This window comes from Theropithecus gelada, chromosome 16 (genome assembly GCF_003255815.1).
Source record: "Theropithecus gelada isolate Dixy chromosome 16, Tgel_1.0, whole genome shotgun sequence".
NCBI classification, from domain to species: Eukaryota; Metazoa; Chordata; class Mammalia; order Primates; family Cercopithecidae; genus Theropithecus; species Theropithecus gelada.
The window spans coordinates 66,748,932-66,775,858 of NC_037684.1; the positions used below are offsets into that span (position 1 = coordinate 66,748,932).

General features: G+C 38.7%; 1 protein-coding gene across 4 annotated transcripts; it reads right to left on the reverse strand.

Moving 5' to 3' along the window:
• Positions 1 to 819: 819 nt before the first annotated feature.
• LOC112609509 (myosin-4) lies at positions 820 to 26,927 on the reverse strand. 4 transcript variants are annotated; one of them, XM_025362353.1, is made up of 40 exons: positions 26,906 to 26,927; positions 26,654 to 26,702; positions 23,912 to 24,154; positions 23,640 to 23,783; positions 23,122 to 23,278; positions 22,353 to 22,380; positions 22,144 to 22,258; positions 20,882 to 20,974; positions 20,663 to 20,726; positions 20,414 to 20,512; positions 20,187 to 20,290; positions 18,253 to 18,391; positions 17,538 to 17,656; positions 17,287 to 17,436; positions 16,568 to 16,738; positions 14,738 to 15,047; positions 13,806 to 13,876; positions 13,134 to 13,221; positions 12,934 to 13,051; positions 12,486 to 12,609; positions 12,255 to 12,391; positions 11,869 to 12,124; positions 10,955 to 11,197; positions 10,460 to 10,636; positions 10,095 to 10,240; positions 9,724 to 9,814; positions 9,249 to 9,638; positions 8,638 to 8,764; positions 8,093 to 8,211; positions 7,769 to 7,965; positions 6,117 to 6,300; positions 5,872 to 6,037; positions 5,650 to 5,774; positions 5,073 to 5,381; positions 4,268 to 4,471; positions 2,788 to 2,913; positions 2,527 to 2,697; positions 2,336 to 2,440; positions 2,144 to 2,239; positions 820 to 1,057 (listed from the first exon to the last, which is right to left on the reverse strand). In XM_025362353.1, exons 3-40 carry the CDS (start codon positions 24,113 to 24,115, stop codon positions 905 to 907), a joined length of 5,820 nt encoding a protein of 1,939 aa, XP_025218138.1. In that variant the 5' UTR covers positions 24,116 to 24,154; positions 26,654 to 26,702; positions 26,906 to 26,927; the 3' UTR covers positions 820 to 904. The 4 variants fall into 4 exon arrangements, with proteins under 4 accessions (XP_025218138.1, XP_025218140.1, XP_025218142.1 ...); XM_025362355.1 differs by lacking the exons at positions 26,654 to 26,702; positions 26,906 to 26,927 and having other exon boundaries at positions 905 to 1,057; positions 20,882 to 20,978; positions 22,151 to 22,258; positions 23,912 to 24,115; XM_025362357.1 differs by lacking the exons at positions 26,654 to 26,702; positions 26,906 to 26,927 and having other exon boundaries at positions 905 to 1,057; positions 13,806 to 13,859; positions 14,733 to 15,047; positions 23,912 to 24,115.

Sequence of the window (26,927 nt, forward strand, 5' to 3'; positions counted from 1 at the left end):
CATCACTATCATCTCTAATTTTGACCATTTAATAGCCTCCTAAATAGTCTTTGCAGGCTTTGATCTTTCCCACCTTACTCATTCCTCCATACTGCTGCCATAATTGTGTCAACTCTACTCTTCAAGAAATTGGACCAGTTCGATGTGTGTCCTTATTCCTTAGCACTACATATGAGGCCATACCCTTCACAGCCAGGCCTTAACTTCCGTATCTGGCCTCATCTGCTCCCCTTTGCTCATGAAGCCTATGCTAAAACTATGCTGAAATCTCATGCTTGTTTTCTTTTCTTTGAATGATCACATATTTTTTTTCTCTTTCACCTAATAACTGTCTGGTCATCTTTTAGGAACTAGCTCATAGTCTCCTTCGAGAAGCCTCTCTGGATTTCCAAAGTTAGCAGCTCACTATGTTATTGCCACACTTGTTTTTAACACTTATGTCAGAGTATGTATGTTGGACATACATACAGTGTGTATCTGTTTGAATTGCCATTTTCCACTCTGGAATGAACTCCTCAAAGAAGGATAACTGTCATATCTTTGGTGTCCATTTCTGTACCAGACATATAGTTGATACTCAGTAAACTTGGTTGAATGGAATTGAGAGTGCATTTGTCACCTTCATGTCTCCTCAGAATACTTTATTTCATTTACCTTCTATTAAAGTTGAGTTCACTGCCCACATTCATTTTTGTTATCATCTCTGATTGCACATAGTAGGAGCTCCACAAATGTTGAATAAAGACATTAGTTCTAATAGCACAAAGAGCTTATCATTAAGGGACAAATGTATTTTTAGATGCAAAATTATCTAAAGATTTTATTTCCTTGATATACAGGACAGTGACAAAGAACTTCACATTTTGTGCATTTCTTTGGCCACATTTTCTTCCATTAGAATGAATTACTCTTCACTTATGACTTTTGTGTGAACCTCCCGACTCTTCATTCTCAGCTTGTTGACTTGGGACTCAGCAATGTCAGCCCGTTCCTCGGCCTCCTCCAGCTCGTGCTGGAGCTTGCGGAACTTGGCAAGGTTGACATTGGATTGTTCCTCCTGAGAACAGAGATACATTTGAGATAACAAGAAAATTGGACATTTTCTGATTGTTATTGCTTTTGTTACTTCAGTATTTGCCTCATGAATGAGAAAGAAAAAGGGTCTGTTGTCCAGGCGTGGTGGCTCACACTCGTAATCCCAGCACTCTGGGAGACCGAGGCCAGTGGATCACCTCAGGTCAGGAGTTTGAGACCAACCTGGCCAACATGGTGAAACCCTGTCTTTACTAAAATTAGCCCGGTGTAGTGGTGCATGCCTGTAATTCCAGCTACTCAGGAGGCTGAGGAAGGAGAATCTCTTGGATCCAGGAGGCAGAGATTGCAGTGAGCTGAGATTGCACCATTGCACTCCAGCCTGGGCAACAAGAGCGAAACTCTGTCTCAAGAAAAAAAAAAGAAAAAGAAAAAGAAAAAGAAAAAAGCCTTATTCTTTAGTAACATAGTTATTTGAGAGCAACGCATCCCACAAACTCGCCTATGTAAATGAATGTGCTTATGACCCTCCTCAAGTCTCTTTCTCACTTGACTCTCTTTCTGGAAAACTGAAGAGGCTGCAATGATAACCAGAAGAACAAAGTAGCAGGGATCTGAATTCAATCTTGTTTCTAAAAAACAAACTTTAAAAAATAGGTGCGGTAGTGGCATTTGGTGCCAAGAACCCTAAGGAAGGTTTCAGAATTAACAGAATGAAAAAGATAACTGCAGCCAAATTGAAAAACAAAAGTTCCAAGATGGATTTATCATGAAGTTAAATGAGGCTTAGAATTCATACCCTCATTTGCACAAATCCATGTGGGTTGGGGGCTGTAGAATGTTCTAGATAGGGAGGGAAGTGGATTGCAACCACGAAACATTTCTATGTTAACCTGTCTGGAAAACTGCTTAAAGAGGTCTCGGAAGAAATAAGCTCAAATCGCTAAGGCTCCAGTAATCTATGGTTCATTTTTCTCATTCTAAATATTCATTTTTATACCTAATTATGCATTCCCAATTTAAAGAAAGCCCCCTAAATTCTATAAATTTTCGGCCCCACAAAACCTGGCTCTGCATCTGAACCTTTCATTTCCACTGTGGAGATACTCACAGCCTCTTCAGCTTGTCTCTTGTAAGCTTTGACTTTGATTTGCAGTTTGTCCACCAAGTCCTGCAGCCTAAGAACATGCTTGCGGTCCTCCTCAGTCTGAAAGAGGGGGCAAATAGATAGCGCCATTATTTTAAAACAGCTCATTATTTTCTTCAAAGCTGTAGGCCTGGAAGATATGAAAACAGTGGTCACCTGGTAAGTGAGTTCCTTCACTCTTCTCTCGTGTTTGCGAAGACCCTTGACAGCCTCAACATTGCGCTTCTGTTCACTTTCCACCTCACTTTCAAGCTCTCTCACCTGGAAGGGAACAAAGACAGTCACCAGTTTGGCTATAACTGGCCACATGAGTAGGCTAGGAATTGAGTGAAGTTGTGGAGACCCACCCTGGCCTCCAGTTTCTGGATCTGCTTCTTCCCGCCCTTCAGGGCCAGCTGCTCAGCCTCGTCTAGACGGTGCTGCAGGTCCTTCACCGTCTGCTCCAGGTTCTTCTTCATCCGCTCCAGGTGGGCGCTGGTGTCCTGCTCCTTCTTCAGCTCCTCAGCCATCATGGCGGCCTAGTTAGCAAATAAATCATGAAAATAATGAATTCTGGTGATAGCAGGCAGCAGGCATGTGTCAGTAAGACAAATGCTCATCTTGCTTACATCAGTGATGGCCTTCTTGGCCTTCTCCTCTGCATTGCGGGCTTCCTGGATGATATCCTCCATCTCTCCCTGGATTTGGGAAATGTCTGTTTCCAGCTTCTTCTTGGTGTTGATCAGGCTGGTGTTCTGTTTCAAATTAATGAAAGAGAAGAGAAGCACATTAAATTATAGCAATTCACATTGTCATTTTACCTAGTGTACACAGGCATAAATTATTGATCATAAGAAATGTTTAGAATAAAAACCAAGTTAGAAGATAGTTCTAAGTTTATGCCTTTTCTCCTTTCTATATATATCTCTATTATTAATCACACTTCTAAATTATTCTAGGTAAAATCTAATTTCTGATATCAAACATATTCAACTATTACCAATTGCCATCTGTAAGCATGAAACACAACCCACAAAACTCAAAGTGCTGTGCCATGCAGCAGCACACCACAGCTCATTTAAAATGAATCCATAATTCTTAGCTGTTAACTCATGTTGGTTGGCTCCATATTACAAATGCATAAATAGTAGTCTTGTTGGGATAAAAATGAACCAAGAATCCCTTTTGTTTTTGGCAAGTTGACAGTATTTGGAATAGTCAACTTCAGATGCTGTTAATAAGAAAAAGGTTGCATATTAATTTGATTTTAAAGTTATATAAAGCATGTGATTTTAACACTTCTATAATAGTTATGTCTATATAGTGCAACTTTCTGAAGTATACAGTAATATTTATTGTAAAAGATAGTAGAATATACAAATTAGCAGACAAGAGACAAAAAATAATCATTGTGCTCTCACCAGAGATAAAGGATAAACTTTTATTTATCTTTCTGGATGTTTCCTGTATGTTTATATGGGAAAAAAGATCACACATCCTATATTATTTTTAAGTTGCTTTTTTAGCTTACTCTACTGTAAACATCTTCCCATGGCAATAAATGCATACTAGAGTGGTTACATATTAGCCATTGTGAGGATATACCACCATTTATTGAACACATTCACTATATACAACAAATCCTAACTAGTATTAATAATGGCCTCCACGAATCTGAACTGAAGAGCTTCTCTTTGTATCCCATGAGGTTAGCATTCTGTGCATATGTGATACATAAATATCATTTGGTGGCTTTTTGTTTTTCTCCTCTATTTGATTTGCCTATCTTTTTGTAGCTTAAGAGTTGCATAAGACAAGACAGCTACAAATATTGTGTGTATGTTTATTTGTAGGTGGTCTTCTGTGCTTTTTTAATAAAAGTTTCTAGAATTCCAGATTATTTCAAATCAACATGATTTATGCCAGCCCATAAATATACTCGTGAACCAGCTAGGTCCCAGTAAATCCTTACAGCACCCTCTACATTTTCTAGAGCTCCAGGAAGGGGCACCTGCCAAGATTATTTTTTGCTTTATAAACAAGCTTACCTTCTCAAATTGTCTTTAGCTTCAGGGAGTACATTTGCTAAACCATAGTCTTGAACCTCACCTGAGTGTGCAGAAGTTGCACACGCTCACTGGCATCCAGAAGCTCTTGTTCTGCCATTTTCCTGCTCCTCTCAGTCTGTTCCAGGGATGCCCTGAGCTCTTCAACTTCAGCCTGCATCAGGTTAGCTCTGCGCTCAACCATTGCCAGTTGTTCCTTAAGGTCATCTTGGCCTCTGATAGCATCATCCAAATGTAGCTGAGTGTCCTACCCAGAAAGAAAAAAGAGAAAAAAGCCTCTTACTTATGCTCCACTTAAAGCAAGTGCAAACTTATGGTCATGTACACTCTTTGATCTTAATGACTTAGAGTACGATTAGATAGGAACAATCTGCAAGTACCTTTAATAATAAATTCTTTGTAGCTGAGGGTTGCAGTTCTACTCAAAAGAGCATGATGTTTTATTATTTTAGACCCTGAATCATTAAAAAATACCATGGCTAGCTCTATGAAATTTTGGATCAGGAAAGTATCCTTAGACTTCAGTTAGTCCAATGGTGTTATTTTACATATTAAGCAATTGAAGTCCAGATTAATGAAGTGATTTAAGCAGTGGCATGTAACCAAACTCTTTCATCACTTCCTCTATCTCCCTACCCCTCACCGCAGTGCTTTCTGCAGATAACAAAGCAAAATCTATCCTGGGCCTTCCAGAATTAAGCTCTTTTTCAGTTTTGTGCGTATAATTTTGAACTGATTACTATGATGCTTAGGTGATTTATGACACATAGTCCTCGTAAAACTTTAAAATTTGAGTTACACAATGGCACTGAGACTGTACAACACTATGTGTATTTTCCCCAGCATACCTTCAGTATTGCTTGTGTGTTTCTAAGATTCCTTAGTGCCTCAGCAGCCTGGCGGTTGGCATGGTTCAGCTGGATTTCCATTTCATTAAGATCTCCCTCCATCTTCTTCTTGATCCTCAGAGCATCATTTCTGCTCCTGATCTCAGCATCCAGTGTACTCTGCATTGACTCCACAACTCTGAGATGGTTCCTCTTTAGCTGATCAAGTTCTTCATCTTTTTCAGCAATTCTTCGGTCAATCTCAGATTTCACCTGATTTAGCTCAAGTTGAATGCGAAGAATTTTGCCTTCTTCATGCTCAAGAGATGCCTTAATAAAAGCAACATTTATTTAGGTTACCAAAAGAGCTTTTTATTTCTTTCACATTATGAAATTTCTCCAAGAAGGCATTACAAAACCCACAAACTATCATACGTCTTAATGTATCCTATTAGCTCTGCATTCTCAAGGTACAATTCAGTATTTTTCACTGAATTACATGTGTTATCCCCTAAAGATTTGCAACATGATAGAGATCTCAGTTGCTATTAATTTTCAATTTATTTGTAATGCAGAGCTAAGCAAATGAAAAATATACCTCTGCTTCCTCTAGGGAAGCCTGTAGTTCACTCTTCTCATGATCAAGTTGTCTCTTTACTTTCTCCAGTTCGTGGATATGCTTTCCACCCTCTGCAATGTGCTCTGTCAGGTCAGAAATCTCCTCTATAATAATAAAGTACCAAATTTCAGTTCAGTAGAAAGAAAAATTGAAAAGATATCTCCCTACCATTTTTGAAATGGAACGATTGCAATGACTCACGTTGTAAATTCTTATTCTCTCGCTTTAGAGTTTCAAGATGATCCAGGGATTCCTCATAGGCATTCTTCACCTTGAATAGCTCAGTGCTGAGAGAACGGGACTCCTTCTGGGAGGCCTCAAGTTCAGCCTGAGTTTCCTCATACTTCTGTTTCCATTCTGCCAGAACCTGGAAGTATATAGAAAATAAGCCCTTGAAACCAAGAATGATGTCAGTTTCCCCCCGGGGAGCTGGTACTGTGGACCACCTTGTCAAAGTTTCTTTGCTTCTTATCGAGAGCTATGCAGGCAGCATTAGATCGTTCCACATCAATCATGAGGTCCTCTACTTCGTTCTGTAGCCTCTGCTTTGTCTTTTCAAGAGAAGCACATTTGGAATTCACAGCTTCTACATGTTCTTCAGCATCCTGCAGACGCTGGGCCAGCTTCTTCCTGAAAATTGGGTCAGTATGAGTGACCAAGAGCAGATTCAGAGTCACCACAGTGGCCTTTATAAAGCTGCTGACTAGGAAAACATATTTCCCCAAGAGTTGTCTACTAGTTGTTGAATTTTTCTAAATATTTTCACTCTCTTAGAATTCTGATTTCCTGTTGAGTTCTTATTGTTATCCATCTCAGGTACTGCCAAACATGTTTACAAAGCACGTGTGTGTGTGTGTGTGTGTGTGTGAGAGAGAGAGAGAGAGAGAGAGAGAGAGAGAGAGAGAGAGAAAGAAAGAGAGAGAGAGAATATAAGTTAGCACTAGAGCTGAGTGGACAATGTGAAAATTTGCTCCTCTTTCTTTGTTTTTATTTCACTAAGCTGGTCCTCCAAGGTGTGGCACATTTTCTTGAAGTTTGCCTGGGGTGAGAAGTAGAAAACAGGAAGAGACAATACATTTCTCTTTTGAAGCCTGGGATTTAGAGATCTGTAACTACTTGTGGAAAAGGGCTGAGTTTTATTTACTTTGAGGAAGAAATGGCAATCATGAACAGGAGGCATATCACCAAGGAATGGTTAGCATTGAATAGTATCTTTAAGCATTTTCTAGTATGGGTCTCTTTATTTTGCAAATGAGGAAACAGCAGCCCAGAGTGATATGTTCAAGGTCATACAATGAATCAGTAACTTTCTGGGTTTGGTGGCCTCCGATAATAAATATTACTGCATTATTGCATTTCCCAAATTTCCTCCAAAATCTTATCTACTACTCTTTTCACTAACCTACGCAATTCATGACCTTTCCCAGCCCACACTCTTATCTAGAACTCCCTCTGGAAATGCTTGCTAAACTCTTTCATTCTGTTTAATTCTAACAACTACTGAGATAAATTACATTTAGAAAGGCTTCCTTCACTAGGAATATAATGCTTTTTTTTCCTTCTATGTGTAAATGTGTAAATCTCATGACTTGTAGTCCACAAACAGTATGTGTAATTAGTGAATACATTCATCGATATAGGTTGTTAATTGAAATAATGACAGCATATGACAACCTTAATCTAAGCATTCAATACTCCAGGTAAGGAAAAACTGATTATTGTTAATTGTAATACTCATAATAATTTACCAGATAGTCTCAATGTCTCAATTTTTCCTTCTATTGAAAGATACTAATTCTATTTAATTCATAAAGAATATTCTGATAATTAATAATCCATCTTTGTGGAAAGAAATTTAAGATGCTCTGGACCAGAATGGGTAGAAGGATCTGGTCTCATTCCATTCTCCAGTGGATATACACTGGACTTTAAGAAGAAGAATATGGTGGAATCCACCACCGTATAATAAAATATGCTGAAGTCTTTCATCTCTCCTCCCCATGCCTGGAATATTCTCTTTCTTCTATTTTTCCTTCACTGCCTTCACTTTTATTTCTTCCTGCTCCCCAGCCCGTTGCCCCGCACTAAAAGCCCATACTTGGCCTCTTCCAGCTCCTCTGTGCGCTGGATGGCGTCCGTCTCGTATTTGGTCCTCCACTGGGCAACCTCACTGTTGGCCTTGGACATTCCCCTCTGCAGCTCAGCCTTGGCTTCCTGCTCCTCCTCATACTGTTCCCGCAGCAGGTCACAGTCATGGCGGGCTGACTGCAGGGCATGGGCCAGAGCGCTCTTGGCCTAGACCAACCAAAAAGTATGTGATATAAGTTTATCTTCTGATCATTGAAATTCTCTGTGCAAAGTTCAATAGTGTGTTATGTTGCACAATTCAAGTGATTGAAAGTATCAGCTGGAGAATTCTCACCTTAGTCTCCTCTTCTAGCTGCCTCTTTAATTCTTCAATCTGTTGTGTAAATGCTTGTTTGCCTCGGGATAGCTGAGAAACCATAGCATCTTTTTCATCTAGCTGTCGCGAAAACTCACCTGTGGAAGACAAAACATCAATGATTTAGTTCTGTTGTCTAGGTAAATAATAATTTAAAGAATGGAATAACATTGTAACCCTCTTATTTCATATGATGAAAAAAATCCTCAAGATTTTCAGTGCTGTTGAGAAGGTTATTTCTTGCTTTTTAAAAAATGTGTGAGTTTTCTTTGATATTTTAGAATTCGAGACTTTTTGAGTAATGCTGAGGCAACAAAAATCTCCTGAGCCCAGGGAGCTTAATTTTTTCCCTCAATTGTAGCTTAGAATCATTGCATTTTACTGTCTCATAACAAAAAGATGGAGGAATACGTAAGACGTGATAAATGAACGTACAGAGCTTGAGAAAGTACTTGTATTTGATAGGTAAAGGCTTGCCTTTCATTCCTCACCTCTCTGAAGGCTGATGTTATTTATTTACTGACCTGATTCTGTGTGTAAACGTGCCTTCTGGGCTGACAACTCATTTATTAAGCGTTGTTGCTCCTCTTCCTTTGTTTTTATTTCACTAAGCTGGTCCTCTAGGGTGCGGCACATTTTCTCAAAGTTTCCCTGGGGTGAGAAGTAGAAAACAGGGAGACAATACATTTTTATTCCAGAGGCTGGGATTTAGAGATCTGTAACTACCTGTGGAAAGAGGTTGATTTTTATTTACTTTTCTATCAATCTTGCATGGTGGCTATACAGTAGTAAAGGCATTTAATTTGGCTAAATAATGAACACATGATTGTCAAAATTATATTCTCTTTGAAAGTGTGAACATCATTTAAATTCTGCATCATGTAGAATATGGTTTTTAGATAAACCTTTTTTAAATTATATATTTTTTTATGGTAATAGTATCAAAGGTTAAAGTGTTTCTACAAAGAAGTTAAGAGAACTTAAGTGATTCAATACGATAATGTGTACCAGGAGTAAGTTTAAGCTTTAGATGACATCTAATGTTTATGTAATTTGGCTAAAAATAGTCATATATAAACTTGGTCATTTTGAATTATTGCAAATAAAGATGAAAAGGGCACAAGTTAATGAAGACCTTGGCTTTGGAGACGGTCTCCATGTTACTAGCAAGGTCATCGATCTCCATCTTCAGCTCACTCTTTTCCTTCTCCAGCTTCTGCTTGACGCGCTGCAGGTTGTCAATCTGCTCCCCAAGCTCAGCCACACTGTCTGCGTGCTTCTTCCGTAGAGCAGCTGCCGTGGCTTCATGCTGCAGGGTGGACTCTTCCAGGTCCCTGCGCATTTTCTGGAACTCAGCCTCCCGCTTCTTGTTCATCTCAATCTGGGCGGAAGTGGCCCCACCGGCTTCTTCCAGCCTCTCGCTGATCTCCTCCAGTTCTCGGGAGAGGTCAGAGCGCTGCTTCTCTGCTTTGGCCCGGGAGGCCCGCTCTGCTTCAATTTCTTCCTCCAGCTCCTCGATGCGGGCCTGGTTGTGATATGTCCACATTAATGTGAATTTATGTCAATTCTGTTTCCTGTAATGCTCAGAAAAGGTGGAGGTTATAACTTACCTGTAACTCTTTGATCTTCTTTTGTAGCTGCATTGCAAGGGCTTGTTCATCTTCAATCTTGCCTTGCAGATTGCTCATTTCAAACTCTTTCCTATTAGAAGAGCAATACATTAGCTTATAATCAGTTCTCTTACCAATCTTCTTTTCTATGTATAATCTAAGTTTTTTTTTTATACTACTGGTGTTGAAGGAGTGAGTAGTACAATGTTTTACAGATTAATAATGTATTAGTTTAATTAAATAGAAAGGTCAAAGATGTCATTATTTTTTTCCATATGTCATGATGTAATGTTTCGGAGATCTTTTTAGAGTATGTTTCATTTGCATTGACATACAACAAGCAGGTTATAGCTGAATTATACCATACTTACTTTTTGAGTTTCTCATCAAGTTGCTGTTTGTCATTTTCTATATCCATTGTGGATTCTTGGGCCAATTTTAGGTCACCCTCCAGTTTTCTCTTGGCTCTTTCTAAGTCCATGCGAAGTTTCTTTTCTTGTTCCAGAGATCCTTCAAGCTAAATTTATAATGCATTTTACTGATTTCAGCTCTTAAGCACTGAACCCTATGCTAGTAGCCTTCAAAGATACATAAGAAAAAAGTTTAAAGATACAACAAATAGCACAAGAACTTTATTCACAGACCAAGCATTAAAGGCTTCTGAGCATCAGTGCTGGTTTCATGTCACAACTGTTTATTTTGTCGCAAGGGGAAACATTTTCTTTTTCACACTTACATCATCCACTTGCTGTTCTAGCTTGGTTTTAGCTTTGGTCAGAGTGTTTACTTTGTCCTCCTCCACCTGCAGGTCATCCAGGGTCTGCTGATGGGCCTCCTGGAGAGCCTTCTTCTCCTTGGTCAGCTTTGCAATGTTTTCATCCAGACCTGCCATCTCTTCTGTGAGGTTTTTCACCTTTGGATTTGAACAGATGACCGGAAGGAATGTCAATGACAACCTATTATCTTGATGAAAAACATGATACTGTAGTATCTTAGGATAATGTCAGCCTGAGATGGAAAATGAGAACCAGAAGGTAACCCAGGCCGATAATGGCTGAAAAAATAGGAGGTAAAGGTCAAGTAAGTAGATTGAGGTGGTGAAGACTAAAGAGATGACATAGTTATGACAGTGGTATTTTTCATATTCAATCATCTTCAGATTAAATTTTTAATTAAAATACTTCAGTATCAAGGTACTTATAAATATTCTAAAATGGATCATGATTTGTACCTTGTTCTCTGTGGCATGTTTCTCCTTCTCAACCTTGGCCAGTGTCAGCTCAAGGTCATCAATGTCTTTCTTGAGTTCTGAACATTCATCCTCCAGTTTCCTCTTCTTGGCTGTCAGCTCAGCATTGATCTCTTCCTCATCCTCAGCTCTTTCAGTCACCTCTTTGATTTTGGCCTCAAGTTGGATTTTGGTTTTAATCAACTGATCACATCTTTCCTCTGCATCAGACAAGGCATCTGCTTCCTACAGGGAGAAATTAAGCATTTTCATTTGTCTGAGCTATATCTACAAGCACACAATAATTTATTAAAAGGTGGAAACTTCAGTGACTGCCAGTTTGGTCAACATGTATACAAGTTCCTAACTTTTAAAATGAAGCGGACAAAATGTTAATATTGTCATCTACTGATCAAGTATAATAACAAATTTCCTTCAGATATTCGTGTGTGGAAGTCCAAATCAGGGAAACTAGCCCTTTGGCAAAAATCTGCCTCTATACTAACCTTTGCAACTTTGGAAAAGTCACTCATTCATTGTAGGACTCAGTTTTCTCACATTTAAGAGGGGATTAATTTAGCCATTTCTCTGCCCTGGTAAAAACAACGTAACTTCTCTTTTATGCACAAAAATATACTAAAGAAAGAATAATCTGATCTGAGAGAAGGTTCCATAAAGAAAGGAAAATGTCTATTGATATTTTTATGATCTTGCTCATTGATGAGCAAACCGTGCATGAATGCACATATGAACATGTGCAGCATAATATGTGACTTTGCATCTATTGCTTCTTTATGCCCGAGTCTTGGTGTTTTTGAACAGCAAACAATCAGAACAAATGTTTCAGTAGAAACCATTCATTTTAAAACATTAAAAACAATAAGATGTGGCTGAACTGTGCAATGTATAATACTTACAGCTTGAACTTGGAGTTGTAAGTCATTTTTCTCTTGCATTAGCGTCACCATCTTTTCTTCTAGTTCTTTCCTTTTTGCCTCTGACTTAGTCAGCTCTTCTTTGGTCTTCTCAAATTCTTCCTTCATGTTGGCCATCTCCTTCTCTGTCTCTGCACTCTTGAGGAGGGGCTTGATCTTGAAGTACAGCTTCATCCAGGGCCAGTGCTTCACATTCATGAAAGCACGGATGTTGTACTGAATGCAGAAGATGGACTCTCTGTAGGAAAAGAAAAAAAGATGCAAATGGAGAATAACGTGGAAAGTGATCATCATTCAACAAAAGTAATGACTGCAGTGGATTCATTTATGAAAGTGTGGAGAAGGAAGACTTGTGTGTGGGCTCTCACCTCCTCTCCATCATCTTTCTGAACTCCACTCTCATCAGGAACCCTCTGCAAATGGCTTGAGTGCGCGTGATGAGTTGAGCTAGCTTTTCATCTCGCATTTCCTCTAGAGTTCCCAACAGGCCAGCTTTAAAGAAAACCTTATGAAAGAACAAGTTAAATATGTTATTTCCACTTAGGAGAAAGTCTAAAAGTGATAGAATTATGACAGATAGAAATTTGGACTGGTGATACCTTGGTGTGACCGAATTTGTACTGGGTGTGGTCAATGTCAATAGACCCTAGAAGTTTCTCAGAAGCCTTCTTGCTGTCAATGAACTGACCCTCTGGGATAGCACTCGCATTTAGAACCTTGTATCTGTCAGAATAAAAAGAATATAAAAATGTGGTTTTTCTTCACTGAAAAAAAAAAACAGTAGAACATTTGGTAGCTTTCACTGAAAAGATGATAGATTTTTTTGTGAACAAAATGCCATTTAAAAAGTCAGACAGTGCTTTATGTAAAACTTGGGAAGATATTATGACAAACTTACGATAATATAAACTTAGGATTCTTTCTTTTATGATCAATTTTAAAATAATTGCATGTCACTTTTCAAAGAAAAGTTTTAAAATGTTTGAATTATACAGTGATTTTGATGTAGACTAAGACATTGAAAGGGAAAAATAATGAGACACAAACCTCTGTTTGAAGTCTGCATAAAGGATTCTGCTTGGGAATCCTTTCCTACAGATGCGGATGCCTTCCAGCACCCCGTTACACCTCAGCTGGTGCAGGACAAGCTCATGCTCCATGGCACCTAAAAGAATGAATCCACATGCCATACTTCCTGGTCTATTGCACACACGCTGGAGCTTGTCTGGATATCAGAAATGTCTTACCAGGAGTTTTAGTTTCATTGGGGATGATGCACCGCACAAAGTGGGGGTGAGTGCTCCTCAAATTGGTCATCAGCTTATTCAAATTCTCCTGTGGAACCACATGAAAAGTTTTATACTCATTTCTAGTTGCATCTACATGACAGTCCCTATCAATGTTTGTCTTTCATTTCACATTTTAATGAGCTGTCTCAAGGAAAAACAAATTATCATAACAGAGAGGAATCACATATATGGAGCATAGGTAGGAAATTACGGATTACACAAAATCAGTTCATTTCAGTTTGTTATTCTCAAGCACCACCAGTCAGAGGAACTTTGTATTGAGATTTTTGTCACATGAAGGAGATGTAATTGAATACAGTGGTTATTTTTAAAAGAAGGTTTGATTTCATGTGAAATTTGTGCAATACCAGATCTCTTGGATGTAGGACTCAGGAGCAATGGTTCACGTATCATAAAGATTGATGTGAAGAGATACATAGTTTGGTTTTTTTGTTGTTAATTTCTTCCCTAAGGCATTTAAAAAGTTTACAAAACCTTTAGTAGTATACTAAAAAATATACTGTACTACTTTATTCACTTTCACCACAGATATCTTTAAAAAAATTTTCTGTTTTGATACTTTAGTTTTTTAATGAAAGTATTTATCTGTAATTCAAGAATATACTATACCCTGAAAAGAGCTGACACTGTCTGGAAAGAAGAACCCTTCTTCTTGCCACCTTTCTTTCCACCACCACCCTCTAAAAAACAAAGTGGAAAAATTAAAGTTATTTGCCACAGCCTTTCAAGTACTATCCATAGACATCAGGACTGCCAAAATCCCCTTTAGAATTTAAATTTGCTCTCATTCACTCGCATCATTCCTATTCTTTCCATATCTCTCCTCCCTCAATTGTAGATTAAGAGAATCATAGATTTGTCTCACGTGATAGGCATTCAGGAAAAAACCAACGACAAAAGAATTGCGAGTGTAAAGGGTAGATGTGGGTAGGGGATGGGACTCTCCTACTCCAAGTCAGCAATGTCTGTTCTCTGAAGGAAGGGCCAAGGAGACAGAGTAGTAATGCCTCGTGTGTGCAGGTATCACTCAGAGAACAGGCAGAGTTGCACACTTGGTCCCAGGTAGGTGAGCCTCTGCTCGCCTGCAGGGAAATCCTGGCTCCCATTTGCCTGTGTTTCTATGGTGTTACTTGCACATCTGGTGTTAGGGCACTTAAGAGAACAGAACTTCAGTTCCGCAAGCACTAGGGCCCTGACAAAGGATTTCCTTATCTCCAGCCTAGCTGGAGAACCTTGAAAGAACCAATACTATTAAAATGATACACATTAGTTTTATGATCCTGAGCAAATCACTTAACCTCTCTGAGATTCATGTTTTCACATCAATGAAATCAGGCTGTGGGCTAAATGATCCAGTGTCACTTAGCTCTGAAAGTCTATGACTGTAAAACTGTACCGCAGTTATTAAATACACTTTCTTTCATTAGGCGCCTATTGGCCAGTGTTTTCGTGTTAGGTTTTGCTGTAACCACATATGTCTCTGTTGAACAGTGTGTATCTATTTTGTACTCTTGTAACATATTAATGCTATTAAACATGACCTGATTCGGCAGTTTGTGCCCCAGAGAAGAGGAGAGCCAGAGTCTTCATTGCAGACTTCTGGTACAGCCCCACCACAGTCTCGTTCAGGGGGTCCTTGTTCTTGTCAAGCCAGCCGACAATGTTGTAGTCCACGGTGCCGGCGTAGTGCACCAGCGAGAAGTGAGCCTCAGGCTTGCCTTTGGCAGGCTTGGGCTTCTGGAAGTTATTGGATTTTCCAAGATGCTGGTCATACAGCTTGTTCTTGAAGGAGGTGTCTGTTGCCTTGGGGAACATGCACTCCTCTTCCAGGATGGAGAAGATGCCCATAGGCTAAGAACAGGAAAAAAGGGATGATATATCATGAGCCCCTCAGAACGTTATGCTCCATGTGGTTGATGGAAAACTGAAAATACAGTGTTTCAAAAGAAGACTTTGAATGATAAATTAAACAGGCATGACATGTAAAGTAATCATTATGTACTCAGAACATATGGGAAATATGCTTGCTAGAAAGACTCAGTTAAAAAAAAAATACATCTGAACCATTTGGCACACTTTATGTTCAGTGTATAAAACCAGATTCTGAAAACACCACTTCAAAATTGAATTCTTTATTCCATAAATGTATATATCTGACTACTTTCTTTCCTACTGACAATATAACTTCCTTTACCTCGAATCTAGAGGTGACAGAAGTATGAAGGGAAGAGAGATTATGTGTAAGGACTAAAAATGATCCACTCCTAGGGGAAAAGTGCATCTTATGTTGTTTCATTAAAATTCTGTACTTTAGCCTATGTTCTCCACCACTGTGGAGTTAAATGATAGTAATTTGGTTTTGCTTTCTAAGAGTTTGGCTTTTTTCTTAATGTATTTGATAGGAAAGAGTGAAAGAAAATTCAACATTGATGATTTAACAAATTCACAAATTGTATCCCTAAGAGTATTTCGGTGATACAGAAACTGAAATACTAGAAAATAAAATAAATGCCTTTTCTGAGGACCATAAAGTTTTCATGAATAGTAGAGATATTATATCACCAAATTAACATATCTTTTCCCCAAATTACACAGACCTAGTCTTCTGTTAAGCTCTTATCTTTCATATTTTTGTGAATTTTAACCTGAATACTTTAAGTTTTCCTGGGTGGCAATTGCATTTACTCTTCCCTTCCCACTGCTTAGGGTAGGGTTCACACATACACTTTATTGATATCAACAAGTACATGACAAGCTCCCAAGATACTTTTGGAAGTGTTTAACGATTGCTTGATGAGTGTTAACATATCTAGATCTGATGTAACTATTGCTCCACCCCCTTAATAATGGAGAATTCAGGGCCCATTTTCTAGGTAAGTGATACAGAGGTTTGGTGTTTACTCAGTAGTTATCATGAATGGGGAAAGACTTCATGACTGCAAGAGTTGAAAGACTAACCTTCCGATCTTTAAGACATGTTGACAGAGCCTGCCTTGTTACACATGAGGGATGATGATACCTGCACAATACACTGTCATGGGTGCTCCAGGGTTAATTACACAACCCAGAGGAATAGCTGTAATTTCATCCCTTTCTCCCATATGCATGAAATCATGTAGGAATAAAAGAGAGAATTAAGTTTTTAGAGGGATAAATGCAAATCCATGTGTGTGTGAGTGAGGATCATTTTTCTACAAACTGCTCTACTTATTAATAACAGATCGCTTGGGACATACCTCATATCCAATCAGAATATACGAGTGTGTCAGGAAACAGCACTGCTTGTTCTTTGAGAACAGGGAGTGTGATTAAGCATAGAGAGGCAAGCAATTTGGTTTTCATGTTTTGAAAGCTAGAAAAGTCATATGAACCTTCTCGATGAGCTCGATGCAGGCAGCCAGGTCCATCCCGAAGTCAATGAACTCCCACTCGATACCTTCCTTCTTGTACTCCTCCTGCTCCAGCACGAACATGTGGTGGTTGAAAAACTGTTGCAGTTTCTCATTGGTGAAGTTGATGCACAGCTGCTCCAGGCTGTTGAACTACAGGACAAGATAAATATAGGCAATTACTCATAACTTAAGTATTCTATCTACAGAGTTTCTATTAGTATTTTCTTGTGAATTTAAGGTATTTTGGTTTATTAAATTATAAACCTTCAGATTGTTTTCCTAGTACATAATTCTAAACAAAGTAGAATTGATTCTTTGAATACTTGTTTTCCAAGTAACTGCATGAGATCATGCATACTAGGCAAAATACTGTTAAATGAGGATTCTAAAATATTCCCTTAGAGTAATTTTAAAAAGGTGTTTTTATGCTCATCTGCTTGGATCCAGGATAGATTTTGACTATTTTAACCTCTCAGGGATCAACTTTTGAGACTTCTAGACTGAAAAGAATAGAATTTTCTCTTTTCCTATTTATACCTATTTACTTTTCATATCTTTTCAAAGACTCTTTTCAGTAGGAAGTACATTTGAACATTTTGTAAGGTACATTTTGTAAAAGTGATTTTGTATGCTCTAACAAGATTGAGAAAATGACTGAGGATTTGCACTTACTAATCTTCTGTCAGTTCACAACTCACATCAAAGATCTCAAAGCCAGCAATGTCCAAGACCCCGATGAAGTACTGCCTGGGCTGCTTGGTGTCCAGCTGCTGGTTGATGCGGGTGACCATCCACAGGAACATCTTCTCGTAGATGGCTTTGGCCAGAGCACCCACTGCATTGTACACCTTCAATAGGAGTGATAGTTTAGTTTTTTAAATTGAACATAGTGATGAACTCCTGAGTCACTTGCAGTTCAAATAAATTAGAGAGTTTAAGTCATGTTTACCTGCTGCACAGTCTGGCCTTTGGTGACGAACTCATTGCCGACCTTGACTCTGGGATAGCAGAGGGATTTGAGCAGGTCAGCAGAGTTCAGACTTGTCAGATAAGCAGCTTTGTCAGCAACTGTGTGAACAAGGTGAGAATGGTGAAACTGACCATGGCTTACACAATTTAAAATGTAAATGATGATGACAAAGAAAAAAGGTTTTACTCAAAAGGTAATATGTGCAAATGTCACTGAAACCTATTCATTTGTTCATATTGCCTCACAAGCATTGCCACCACTTTCACTAATTTTAGTCATTTCTTGTGATGATAAATTGGAGGTTGGGGAATCGATACTCTCTGTGATATTTAACGTTGCAAAAGTAGACCACAGATAAAAATAATTTGAGAAACCCTAACCTAGAGGAGTAGCGACAGAAATATTCAGATCTCTGTTTCTTTCAGTGCATGTGGGCACACAGATTATTCACTGAAATAAAAAATGTATTAGTCAAATAGCAAATATGAGCTTACGAAAAGCCAATGAAGAATGGAATGAGCAGAAATCACAAATCTGCTCAATAATGTAAAACGTCAGGCAGTGTGTAATTTCCTTCTCATAATACTTTTGCCCTTCACGAACTAGGTCAGAGAAAGTAAAAACACGGTCTCTGCCTCCGAAAAGCTCACTGTGTCAGTTCTGTCAAGTGGAAGATAGCAACGGGAGGTGGTACCTTCTGTGCCGTCTGGCTCTGCCTGCTCTTCCCTTTGCTTTTGCTTGAATTTCATGTTCCCGTAATGCATCACGGCTCCAGTGAGCTTGTAAATGGCCACCTTTTCATCAGCAGTGAAACCCAGGATGTCCACAGCACTCTGTCAAAAGAGTTGAATTTACTCATCCCCAGTTAGCACCATGGAACACTCCCTCAGAACACCGGGGCTGTCTCCCACTTTTTTCTCATCTTGCCTTGCCTTATGTTTGACTAGCACTTTGCCATCTTCAAAAGGTACTCATGTGCTTCACCTTTTGATCCACATGGCAACACCAAGAGGTATGCATCCGTCTTTCCATTTGAGTCAGGGGTCCATTTGGTCACAGAATATGATGTGACTTGTCCACACTCACTCAACCAGGACTCAGAGCCATGACTTTGGATGCCAAGACCAGTACTTTGCCCCTTTTCTCCACCCCAGCCCCCCTTTGCTTCTCAGGCACATGCTCCTCCTGGTCTCTTGGCTATTTTTGTTTCTTTTCTCCAGTCTCGCAAGTCTCTCTGTTGCTCCTTCTTCTCCTATTTGTCCTATCCTAATACATAATCCCAGTCTACCTTCCCACTCTAATGAGTGTGAGCGATAAAGTTGGAAAGACGGTATGAGGAGAACAGCAATGGCTGTGAGTCTTTCTCCACATGCGTCTCTGATAGCAAGCCACAGCTCAGCTGACCATGAGATGCCTGGGGTAGCAAACTTTACCTAGTCATTTATTTCTCATGCAGAGAAGAGACATTTGTGAAAAGAAGGAACTTTGCCGTTTAGTGTAATATTTCTGTGTCTTTTTTCTCTATAGAATTTTGATTACCTTTTTAGTTGCCCACATAGGCTTTGAAAAGGCTTTTAAATGGGGGCAGGATTCAGAGCAGGCAGAGGAAAATGCGTTTATTTACCATTCTTACCAAGACTCTTTCCCCAGATTATTGCCTTCCTCTTCTGGCTCACTAACCCTACCTATTTACAGAAACTAGACATTATTACGGAAATCTTAGAGCAAGACTGCTACATTTTTTTAACCTCGCAGACTAGGGTGTGTTTCTTAACTCCCTATCACTTTTGGACAGACAAAGATAATAGTAAGTTATAGAGAGTACAAGCTGATATTTATAAGATGAAGCCACACGAATTATTGACTTCTCGAGAATAATATTTTAATAGAAAAAGCATTTTTGCAAAAGCGCTGTCAACCCTAACTTGGGAGTTTTGGGATAGTCCCATTGATATTAAAGTTAAAAATAAAGAAGATTATTCAGAAATCAAAAGAAAACATGAAATATATATAAAGTTTACATATAAAGAAAGTAAGCCAAAAAGTAATATTCCTTAAAAAAGAGGTGGTAGTGGGGAAAGAGTGTATAGTTTCAAAAATAAATATAAAGGCTTATGGAGTCCCCAAAGTGAATGTTTCTGAAGTAGACAACCCACTTCTTCTAATGTTGCTTGGAGAGTAGAGAGGGATATATTATTAACCCACAGAGGTTTATTCAAAATGAGGCTTATGTTTACATGTGACTGCAGAAGAACAGTGGGAGTTCCATGTTTAGTTGTAATAATATTGCAGTTCCTTCCCAGGATCTTGGGTGTGGGGTCTGGCATAAAATAGCAGAGAAACATCAATATTGGACCATAAATATCAACCAAAAATGACTAATAAGATAGAATAAAAGGAGCCTACTAGCTAAGGAATACTAAAGACCCAACATTTATTACAGGCTTTTTAACACATGTAAGGGGAGGATTTTGAAATATCCTATAATTTGTTTCCAAGAGTAAGAAAGTCCAAAGGGTTGTATTACCTGTTTATAGTCTTTCTGCCACTGCTTTCCACCCTAATAGAGGAGAGTGTTGTACACTGGAAAATGAATTTACTGGTTACTACTTTGTACCTATTACTTACATCTGTGGCCATCAGCTCTTCCTGGTCATCAATGCTGGGCACAGTAATTTCCCCTTGGCTGACAAACGCAAAGTCATATGGGTTGGTGGTGATCAGAAGCATTTCTGAACACATGGAAAAGAACAATATATAGACAGCATTACTTGGTCATCAGAAACATTTCAGAGGGGCTTCTTAGAAGGGCTGTTATTCTTCTTTGGTAGAAATAAATCAAAGATGTTTCTTACCAATGAGCTCTGGTTTCTTATTGGACATGATTTGATAAAATATGTGGTAGCTTCTTTCAGCCTTTAGCTGGAAAGTAACTCGGGACTTCTCTAGCAGATCTGGAAAGTCAGATTAAGCTCATTTGAAAGCAGATACCACAGTGAAAAATTTAGTGTTTGAAAATTTCACACAACAGAAATAAGTACAGGATTTTCCAACATGTACCCACAAAGAAAAAGATTCTCAATCACTAATATTTATTAACTTACATGTTTCAATATCTGCAGAAGCAAGTTTGCCTGTGGCACCAAAATGGATCCTGATGAATTTACCCTTAAAAAGGAAAAGGAGGGATTGTTGTACACATTAAAAGTCAGAAGCTATTTTTTTTAGCTGTGGACCAAACCGATGGAAAAAATGTTGACACCGCATGCACAGAAGAGCCAGTGAAATGATCCTCACGTGAAAATGAAGATCAAGAGACTTACAAAGCGAGAAGAGTTGTCATTCCTCACGGTCTTGGCATTGCCGAAGGCTTCCAGTAGGGGGTTAGCACTGATGATTTGATCTTCAAGGGTCCCCTTAAGAGAAATGAATAAGACAGATAAAGAAAAAAGTTGCAGTAAATAATTTCCCATTGACCTCTTTCCGTTCCCCATTGCCCCTGAACAGTATTCTGTAGCTTTGAGAAAGGCTTTCTAAAATGAGTTAAAAGGAAGGTAAATTGGGAAGGGGAGTGGGACACTCCAGTGACCTGGTCTTGACTTCTGCATCCCCCAGGCCCAGAAAAGCACCTAAAAAATGATTGTGAGAATTTTTCCTATTATACTTGCCAATACGTTGCCCTATTCATCTCATTCTCACAAGCCCTTCCAAGAGTTATTTTCCAAATTCTGGCATCACTTGGCAATTGGCTGCTATGATTTTGAAGCACCATGGTCAATTAAAAAAAATTAACCTTTATTTTGGATTCAGGGGATACATGTGCAAGTTTGTTACATGGGTGTATTTCATGACACTGAGATTTGAGGTATGGATGATCCTGTCATCCAGGTAATGAGGATAGATAGTATCCAATAGGTAGTTTTTTGGCTTTTGCCTCCCTCCTACCCTTCCCTATCTAGTAGTATCCAGTGTCTGTTCTTCCCATCTTTATGCCCATGCATGCTCAATGTCTAGCTCCCACTTATGAGAGAACATGCTGTATTTGGTGTTCTGTTCCTGCATTAATTCGCTTAGGACAATGGCCTCCAACTGCATTCATGTTGCTGCAAAAAATATGATTTTGTTCTTTTTTAAGGCTGCATAGTATTCCATGGTGTATACATACTACATTTTCTTTTTTTTTTTTTTTTTTTTTTTTTTTTTTTTTTTTTTTTTTTTTTTTGAGACGGAGTCTCGCGCTGTCGCCCAGGCTGGAGTGCAGTGGCGCGATCTCGGCTCACTGCAAGCTCCACCTCCCGGGTTCACGCCATTCTCCTGCCTCAGCCTCCCGAGTAGCTGGGAGTACAGGCGCCCGCCACCGCGCCCGGCTAATTTTTTGTATTTTTAGTAGAGACGGGGTTTCACTGTGGTCTCGATCTCCTGACCTTGTGATCCGCCCGCCTCGGCCTCCCAAAGTGCTGGGATTACAGGCGTGAGCCACCGCGCCCGGCACATACTACATTTTCTTTATACAATCTACTGTTGATGGGCAAGTGGTTAGATTTTTAAATCTGTTATTCTGTCCTTAGATGAATATCATGCCCACCTGCATTTTGCCAGAGGCAGGTTCCTCTTTTTTCTTCTCTCCAGTAACTGCAATTGTTGCAAAGTACTGGATGACACGCTTCGTGTTCACAGTCTTCCCTGCACCAGATTCTCCACTATCAAGTTCAAACAGAAGAAAAGTTCAGAATCTAAGGTAGTAGTAGCCACTACAATGATCAAAACAGAAAGAAAGTAGTGAAATCTACATACGTAATCAGGATTGACTGGTTTTCACGATCTGTGAAAGAGAAACCAAAGATAATATTTAGAAAAACACACTTAACACACAGGTCAACACAGTACTTATAAACTCAAAATTGTCTTTTAAAACTCCCCATTTGCAAAAATAACTATATGAATTTGTGCTTTGCTTCTCGTAAGGTTTTTCTAAAAATAAGTATCAAAGATGTGCTAATTAATAATCCCATTACATTTCTAATGTATAGACTATGTAATGCATCATTTTACCATTTTATCCATGAGAATAATCTATCAATATCAGATTAATAACAATTTTGTGTCCCATCCTGTCACCTGGTTCATAGTTCAAAATTATGTCAGGTTGTTAATGTCCAATTTAAAGTTTTATACTGTGCTTGTGATAACTTGTCACTGTGAGACTTCAAAACTTACTTTTTAGGAGAGATTATGTATTATCTATAATTCAAATGCAGAGTTGATGCCTAAATTTAATTAATTTTGAGGTAGAACTAGCATTAGTTAATTTGGATTTTAGCACAGAAATCTAAGCAAAATTTCCCCTATTTTTGGAACTAGTGCTTAGCATAGAAATCTAAACAAAATTTCTTCTCTGTTTGGAACTAGTGCATTTTATTCTAAATATATTTCCCTAATTTTATTATTCCTATTATCGTGTTTGTGCTGAACATTTATTCTCAGAATACTAGCCCCATGTTTTTTCTGATATCAGTATACAACTCTTTTACCAATGACTATGGAAACTGTAATTCTCACTCACCAGTAAGCATGAACTGATAAGCATTGTCAGAGATGGAGAAGATGTGGGGCGGGGCCTCCTGGCGCTTTTTGCCTCGGTAGGCTGTCACCACCTCAGGGTTGTACACCGGCAGCCACTTGTAGGGGTTGACGGTGACACAGAAGAGGCCCGAGTAGGTCTGTGGGAAAGGACAGGGTTGCTCAATCAGCAATCACCTTATTTATCTACCTTGGAAATACTGCTTTAAGGGCAAGCAGAGGGGGACCTAAGTACTGTGTTAGTTCTCATAAAGTTTCATTCATTTGTTGCCTCCCTCCATCATTACTGCTGCACAAAATACTTCAGTTTTTCAACTAATTCAGTTAAGTAAATGGCTTTCCACATGTACATTTTAAAACATATCAGAGTTTACAACATTAACCAAATGATTGGTCATAAAAGAACACTGCAATAACCAAATTTATTTAAAGCCCTTAATTTATTTTGGCTAATGTGTAGTATGTGGAGTGAGTGACAAATAATGTTGAAAGGGTACTCACGTAGATCATCCAGGCTGCGTAGCGCTCTTTGAGGTTGTACAGCACGGCAGGTTCATGCAGGTGAGTCATCATAGCCATGTCCTCAATCTTGTCATATTTGGGAGGGTTCATGGAGAAGACTTGGTCTTCTTTCAGCGTTACAGTCTGTTAAGAAAAGAAGGAGCCAGTGCACATCAAATAAGGAGTAGAAAAGGCCAGGTCAAAAAATAAGTATCACCTAAATTAACCCCAAATGAGGCAGAGTCTAATCAGCTCCAGATGTTTTTACTCACAGCTCCAGCTTCGGTCTTGGCTGTCACCTTCCCCCCTTCCCTGCTCTGCACTGTTGCTTTCACGTAGGACTCCTTAGGGTCCACCACGAAGACTGATGTCTTGGCATCAAAAGGCTTGTTCTGAGCTTCAATTCGCTCCTTTTCAGACTTTCGGAGGAAAGGAGCAGCCTCCCCAAAAACGGCCATCTCAGAGTCGGAACTCATGGCTGCAGGTTACTGATGGCAGTGCTGGACTAGGTGTACCTAGAGGAAGAAACAGAGCTGAATGATGATTCAGGGTTGGGGTGGAGAATTGTTCTGTTGATTTCATATTAATGTGCTTAATTTTCCATGCTTGTTTCCTCACCCCTGCCTTTAGGGACCACTCCTGTGTACTATGTCAAGGAGCTGAGAGATGAGCTCATTGATTTGAAAGCACTATGTTGATAGCTTAATTTTTGTGATACTTGAAGCCTAAGTTCATTCCTCTATGTTGTAAACCTTAGTTGAGAAATGTGGAGGAATCAACATTCAATCAGCAACATTTGTGATGCTCCAAGCATGTTCAGAATTTTTTCTTTTTCTTGCTGCTTTTCTTTTCTTTCTTATTTCCAACCTCCCCCTCTTAACATTGTGATGATATGAAGAAATGGACAATAACTGTCTCCAGTGGCTTTACGATATAAGTGAACCTGTCTTAAAAACTCAAATACAGATCTTTGGGCAAATATTCCTCTCATACCCAATTACTAAAATTGGATGTCAGACTGACTAAAATCGAACGTGGACAGGTACACCGGTTCTTTCAGGACATAAGTCCAGATCTAATAATTACAAATAAACATCTAGTTAACTGACAGGTAAGTAAAGGGAAAAAATAACTATAATGAAAGCTGAATATCCAATGTATAATTTTGCCCTAAGTAAAAATTAAAGTCTCTTTTATTAGTTTTTAAATTGTTTGAAAGTCAGAAGTATTATCTAAACCAAAAACAACTTTAAAAGATTCTTGGAGAAAAAGAACTTCTTGATTTTTAATAAAATTTTATAGTGATTGTGTATGTTTAGTCTGTATTTCTCTTTGTTTTTAGTTGGATTTCAATATAATAGATTTTAAAAATCTGATTCTTACTGTCTTAGGTTTATAATCTCTTTCTTCTCCTCTTTGTAAAAATACCAACTAATCTTCTAAATGCTTTTTCTGATATGGATAGCCAGTATAAAGTTTCAAGCCAAAATGCACTTTAAAAATTTTCCCCACTGGCAAATTAATTATGAGAAAATAAAATAAGTCCTGCTGTCTTGATGGCAAGGACAGGGTGAGCGGCCAGAATAAAAGAGGGTGACCTCGGGGGAGCAGAAGTGTGTTGGTTGCCAGCGACAATGACAGCAATGATGGCAACAACAGCAATAGCCACCACCTTCTGCAGGCCTTCCAGAGTCTTGATCTTTTGTTATCCGCCTTAAACTTTCCCTCAACTTAAAATGTTAAGTATGGAATTTCCACATACTCTATTTTCAAAATCAGTCTTACCTGTAAAAGCGTCCTGATGACACTGTGAAACTTAGACATATTTTCAGGGGACATATATTGGATCATTTAATGTTAGGTTTTTTTTCTTTGAAGAAGAAATGTTATTATATTACATTATATTTTGTTTCTGTGTTTGTTTTTACACCAGGCAACTTTGAATTAACAACACACGGCCACGTGGAGATTACTATAATGCAGTGAATTCAGGAAACACAGAAAGATGATTGCTACCCTTCCCATCTCCTGTCTTATTATAGATTAATTGTTTCCCAACTTGTGGATCAAGCCCCCACAGAGCCTCAGGTTGCTGCAAGGGGTCCTTGAATCCACCCACACAGTGATCATTGCCTCAAGTTTGAGGAAGCAGCATTTCCACATGAACAGTGTTTTCTGTTCTTTTCTAAATGAATATAGCTGCCATGTTAAATATAAATTCATTTAAAATAATTCTTAAGTGTAGAATAGGTTTTCGTGATTATATATACCCTTAACATAATACTAAAAGTACATGTCTGCACATGCACAATTAGCAGGATTCCATTACATGTTTTGATTCTCCATTAGCAGAGTTCCATTAAATGTTTTGATTCTGTGGAGGTGTCCTTGAAAACCACTGACTTCAGTCACAGTTGGCAAGAGCTGGAAGGACCTTAGCAGTCAATAGAATCCAGCTTCCTTGTTTACTGATGAGGAAACTAAGGCCTAGAAAGGTTAAGGGTCATTCCATGTCACAGAGGTGGATGATAAGTGGCAGTGCTGGGACATGAGTCCTGTTCAACTCACTGCAGATTTGTTGATTCCACTGCAACACACTGTATTTCGAGATACATAAAGGCTAACTGGCTTGACCCAGGCAAATAGAATCAGTGAAAAGCCTGGATGGGCACCTAGAAATATCAACTTCCAGATAAACACATCTTGATTTTATCATTCGGTCTCTCTGATATATCCTTATGGGTTATGTTGGAGTAGTAGTTCATATTAAATATTACATATGATGGCTGCATTCTTTCTGAAGTTCTAACAACATGTGAAAGAGAAGTTTCATGAAGTTTTGTTTGATTAAGTGTCCTGAAAAGTCAAAATTTTATGAGAAGTCATTTTTAAGGAACAGCTGCCCTGATATCCTATTCCCAATACTAAACTAGGAAATAAAATGGTAGCTCATTAAGATGTAGCAATATAGAGATTCCTTTGTTCTTTAGAGCGTAATAATAAATTATTCTTACCTCTCGTATTATCAGATGAAGAAGGTGGCAGGCTCAAAGCAGACAACTACTGTTGAAAGAAAAAATAAAAAGAATGCGGGATTCTTTTTTTCCCCATTTAGTCACAAAATACTGGTAACTACATTGTGTACAATGTCATCCTTAAGAATGTTGGAAAGAATACTTAAAATTTGGGAAACAGTAGATATCCCTTAAATGAAAAATCATTATCATCAGGAATGTAAAAGTAAGTGTTCTTCCACATATACATACCTTCAAGAATTTTGAGGAAGGA

What these genes read in the sequence shown, in the direction of transcription:
- LOC112609509 (XM_025362354.1), bottom strand. Translation starts at nt 24,115, where the DNA reads ATGAGTTCCGACTCTGAGATGGCCGTTTTTGGGGAGGCTGCTCCTTTC. An exon ending in TTATCAGTTCATGCTTACTG is followed by an intron (nt 22,381 to 23,121) that starts GTGAGTGAGAAT and finishes TCTCTTTCACAG; the next exon opens with ATCGTGAAAACCAGTCAATC. An exon ending in TATGCAGACTTCAAACAGAG is followed by an intron (nt 12,610 to 12,933) that starts GTTTGTGTCTCA and finishes TTATTCTGACAG; the next exon opens with ATACAAGGTTCTAAATGCGA.